The sequence below is a fragment of the Montipora foliosa genome, chromosome 13, assembly GCF_036669935.1.
Source record: "Montipora foliosa isolate CH-2021 chromosome 13, ASM3666993v2, whole genome shotgun sequence".
Classification (NCBI taxonomy): domain Eukaryota; kingdom Metazoa; phylum Cnidaria; class Anthozoa; order Scleractinia; family Acroporidae; genus Montipora; species Montipora foliosa.
In genome coordinates this window covers 30,535,655-30,540,654 of record NC_090881.1, presented here as the reverse complement: position 1 = coordinate 30,540,654, position 5,000 = coordinate 30,535,655, and the positions used below count along the sequence as shown (strand labels likewise).

The window sequence follows — 5,000 nt, the reverse complement described above, 5'->3', positions numbered from 1 at the left end:
CAAAAAGAGGGTAAGCATGTGACATGGTTTACTTCCATTGGTTTCTATGATTTGGCTTAGTTTTGGTTAGCATGATTGGGTCACTGTGTGATGCCAGCGGTTGGTTCAGCCATCCTCCATTCTTTCCCCCTCACCATCAGGGTCCTAAGGCCCTTTGTATAATAATCTTAGTCCCATACCACCATACAGGGTGTCGAAAAAAACATATTGAAGTTATCATCTTTGGCTTGTACAAAACTCCTCTTTTTTATCTTGCCTAGTTAAATCCGCAAAGTCATAAACAAAAATATTTAATAACGCTTTTACCGGCTGGTAAAACGCAGTTAATGGAACATGACACCCCTAGAGGGCAAGACTGCTTTCGTTCGTCACGCAATCCAGTAAGATAAATAATAGAACAATATTGAATGCTGTATTCATAAATGAATGTTCCCTTATTCTAGCAGTTAGTACAAACGCTATTCATGTCTGTATTTTAGCTTCTATCTTGCTGAGTAATCTAGTGATATATCTTAGCTTTTTCTAGATTGGTCCTTATATTTGTTAGCCCCATTCATGGCTGACAAGCCCGCCACGTGGCGTCTCTTTAGCTCGTAGTACAGCTGTACCTATTGGTCGAACTTTGAGACACTGTCTTGCTATATAAATCTCAATACACTGTAACAGGGCATAATCCTGGCAGCTCGCACGAGAGTACACAGTTTGTAACAATTTTGCTTTAAAAAGTTTGTAGCAATTTTGCTTTGACGTCTTCGAAGGCCACGCGAACAGCCGACTTCAAGAACCTCTCCAGCGAAGTTCTTCGCCTTCGCCTGCAGAGCCTTAATCTTCCTATCACTGGAAGCCGTGCCCACCTGGTTGAAAGGCTGAGGCTGGCCACGAAATCAGCGCCGGCAGCCACCCCTGGTCGCTCCAGAAGTCGCGCTCAGAATGGACGGGTGCACAAAGATAAATCTTTGGCTTCAAACGTACGCGTACGACCGCGTCCGCAGCCCAGTGTCCCTGCAGAACAGGTTGACGCAGAGGCTCGCAGTTCCGACGACGACGAGCAGTCGGATATGGACTCAGCAGTGGAAGAACTGTTCGAGGACTTCGAGCCACAAGTCCCCAAGGATGCGGTGTTTTCGCCCGCCCAAATGTCGGCCATCCAAGAGACCGTGTCGGCCTCTGTTAACGAAGCCTTACGGGTCTTTAACAACCACGAGGCCCAAGCCCGTTTCCCGGACGACCTTCGCACTCCTGGTCCTCGTATGCCAAACACAGCGACTCCTTTGGGCCTGCATCGTCCTTTAGAAAAAAGCCTCGAAGACAAAATACTCCGCGGTGAGTACATCGACTTTTGTTTATTACTGCCCGACTTCATGTATCGCTCCCAGGCCCCCGCTCTGCAGTTACGCTACGAGGACTCGTCACCGGGTTCCCAGGGGTCCCCGCTAACTCTGGTTAGGAGGAAAAAACCCGTGATTGACACTTTTCAAAAATGGCTAGACGCCTTTACTGCCTACATGCTGGTCATCGTCGCTGTCCATCCCTCGCGTGCCTTAGAGTTACTAAAATACCAGCAAACTATCAGCAAAGCAGTCACTAAGTTTAAGGGCCTAGCCTGGCTTGCATACGACGAACAGTTTAGACGCCGCGCCGCCTACGACCTTTCAAAACCCTGGGACAAAATTGATCTTGAACTTTGGACAGTCACCTTCTCTGGCCTAGCTAAGCCACATTGTTCTGTGTGCTCTAGCCCGTACCATCCAGCGGAAGATTGCCCCAACCAAGACCCAAGCAGAAAACCTCGCCGTCAAGCCCTTGTCTGCTTTGACTTCAATAAACCTTCCGGTTGTCAACGCCGTTCCTGCTATTTCCCGCACCACTGCCGTCGCTGCGGCTCAAGCAACCACGCCCAGTTCAACTGCTCCGGTCCCAAACAGTCCGCAAGTAGCAACAGACCAGCCAACCCCAGCGATCGCAGCAAGAAATAAGGTGGAGCAACGCCAGCTAGGCTGCAACCCAACTGTATCCACCCCGTTAGATGTTGATAAATTAGTGCTTGAATTAGTTAATCACCCTAATAGCTCCTTTGTTAACAATTTAATCAGTGCCCTCCGGTATGGTACTCGCATTGGTTACCTAGGCCCCCACCAGCCCCGGGTGTCGCGTAACTTGATATCCGCCTCTCAACATCCTGAAGTCGTTTCTGGGAACATACATAAGGAAGTGCAGTTGGGAAGAATTGCGGGCCCCTTTTCCTCCCCGCCCCTACCTGACTTGCAGTGTCACCCTATAGGCGTGGTCCCTAAAAAGCACTCTGTCGAATGGCGTACTATTTATCATCTCTCTTTCCCTGAAGGGGATAGTATAAACGACCACATACCAAAGGATCCTTATTCGTTGCAGTACGTTCGTGTCGATGACGCGATCGCTATTCTGCGGTCCCTGGGTCCTGGGAGTTTTATGGCCAAAACGGACTTGAAATCCGCCTTTCGTCTGATGCCAATCCATCCCGAAGACTGGAACCTTTTGGGTATATACTGGCAATCTCAGTACTACATAGACCTTTACCTTCCATTTGGGCTAAGCAGTGCTCCCTTCCTTTTTAACCAAATTTCCGATGCCTTAGAATGGGTTCTTAAACACAACTATGGCCTCCGCCATGTTATACACATTTTGGACGATTTCTTTTTAGCAGAGAAAACTAAATTTGACTGCCTAGGTAGCTTTACTACCCTTCTTAAGGTTTTCATGTCCCTTCGGGTTCCCACCGTCGCCTCTAAGACCCTGGGGCCCTCACAAGTTCTAGAGTTTATGGGCGTTGTACTGGACAGTAACCGCATGGAAGCGCGATTGCCTGAAGATAAACTTGCCAGGATTCAGCAATTATTGGACTCTTTTACCGACCGCCGTTCTGCCCGCCTTTTAGATCTCCAATCCCTTATCGGTACTCTGCAATTCGCTTGCAGAGTAGTAGTCCCGGGTAGAACTTTCCTCCAGCGCATTATAAACCTCACCCGAGGGGTAAAGAATCGTTTTCATCATATCCGTTTGAACAAGGAATTTTCCAGGGATATTCAAATGTGGAAGGTATTCATCGCTCAATGGAACGGGCGATCCTTCTTCCTTGATTCCCGGGTCACCTCTTCCCCCGACCTGCAGCTCTATACTGATGCCGCTAGTACAATTGGGTTTGGTGGTTTTTTCAATGGTAAATGGTTCCAGGGTAGGTGGCCCCCTAATTTACTCATTAACAAGACCAAAGGGATAAGTATTGAATGGCAAGAACTCTTCCCTATTGTTATCGCCTGTGCACTGTGGTACCCGCACTTTTCCGGCAAACGTCTTCAGTTCTGGTGTGATAACCAGAGCGTTGTCGCTATCATTAACTCGGGTCATTCAAAAGCCCCCAGGGTCATGGACTTGGTGCATTTCCTGGTACTTAAATTTCCATGAAGCATAATTTCCTGGTTAAGGCTCATCACGTCCCCAGGGCGCATAACGAAATAGCTGACGCCCTGTCCCGTTTTCAGGTTCAACGATTCAGGGAACTCGCTCCCGGTGCCGACCAGACCCCCTGCACCATCCCGCCTTCGTTCATGACCCTCTGAAAGCTGAAGTCCTTAAGTATGCCAACTGGGCCTTGTCGTGGAACACCAACCGCACGTATACCTCTGGGGAGAAACGTTTTATTCAGTTTTGTCTCATGAACCGCCTAGCCACTCCCACAGGTGACATCCTCCCAGCATCAGAGGGAACTCTTATCTATTTTGCTTCCTTTTTGGCCCGTACAGTCCGCCATGGCACGATTAAGACTTATTTAGCTGCCGTTCGCAATCTCCACATTATGTCAGGCTACAAAGATCCCTTAAGGGGAAGACTCCTCCTAAAAAAGATATTAAGGGGAATTCTCCGCTATCAAGGGTCTCCTCGTATCCGCAGACAACCCGTCACCCCGGGCGTACTCTTAGCCATTCGCCCCATCTTACGTAGTTGGCTAGGACAAGGGGATTTCTCCATGATATGGGCTGCCTTTACCCTTGGCTTTTTCGCCTTCCTTAGGTGTAGCGAGTTTACCTATCCGGGGGTGTGCAGTTTTAGTTCTAAGTTTAATCTTACCAAGGACTGCGTTACATTTTGTCCCAGTCTGGTCTGCCCACAGCGCTTGTTTGTTACACTCAAGTCTTCTAAAACGGATAGTTTTAGGGCAGGGCAATCCCTCGTCATTCCCCGTTGCCCTTCTTTGTTGTGCCCTGTCTCCGCAATGCAGCAATACTTTCTCCTCGCCAACCCACGTTCGGGGCCATTGTTCTATTTCCAGTCGGGTCGTTACCTCACACGGTCCTCCGTCACTCATTTACTTCGGGACTCTGCTAGAAGCGCGGGCCTCCCGCATGAGAGCCTTAAGGGTCACAGCTTTCGCATAGGGGCGGCGTCTGCCGCCGCCGCTGCGGGCCTACCAGACTGGTTAATTAAGGTGTTAGGTCGCTGGTCGTCAGATTGTTACCAGCTTTATATTCGCACTCCGGAATCGGTGTTACTTTCTGCTGCTCCAAAAATGGCCAGTGTATCGGGCGATTTTCTTTAGTTTGGCCTTGCTTTGGGGGGATGCATGCCTTGCATGCATCTGTGGCGGTTAAGTCTGCGTAGCGACTTCCCCCAAGCTTTGGCATTGCTTGTGTCTTGCCATCTTATATCCTTGCCTTTATCTTGTCCGATCCAGCCTCTGCTGTGCTGGGGAGATAACAAAGGCTCTGCCAATACTCTTGTTCTATTCCCACGTTTGTGGGGGAATAAGTGAGGCTTTTAGTTTTTGCACCTATTATTAAGTCGCGTAAAAACCTGCCACAGGGCTGTGTCCCCCTCAATTACGCCATATTGTTATTTGCTTATTTGTTGTCGTTACACTATCTAGTCGCGTTACACTCTACTCTTAGTTTAAATTATGGAATAGTGACATTAATAACGCTTTTACCGGCTGGTAAAACGCAGTTAATGGAACATGACACCCCTAG

The 5,000-nt window shown here is 48.8% G+C and overlaps 2 protein-coding genes across 5 annotated transcripts in view; both read left to right on the top strand.

The window, feature by feature from the left end:
- Positions 1–5,000, top strand: part of LOC137982468 (uncharacterized) — a 30,130-nt gene that overhangs the window by 5,488 nt on the left and 19,642 nt on the right. The gene's annotated exons all lie outside the window — the stretch shown is intronic.
- LOC137982998 (uncharacterized) overlaps positions 2,449–5,000 on the top strand; it is a 3,229-nt gene continuing 677 nt past the window's right edge. The window contains exons 1-2 of the mRNA XM_068830159.1: positions 2,449–3,379; positions 3,519–5,000. The exon at positions 3,519–5,000 is cut by the window's right edge and continues 677 nt beyond it. Of these exons, the coding sequence (XP_068686260.1) occupies positions 2,449–3,379; positions 3,519–4,573 (1,986 nt within the window). The 3' untranslated portion in view covers positions 4,574–5,000. The remainder of the gene's footprint in view (positions 3,380–3,518) is intronic.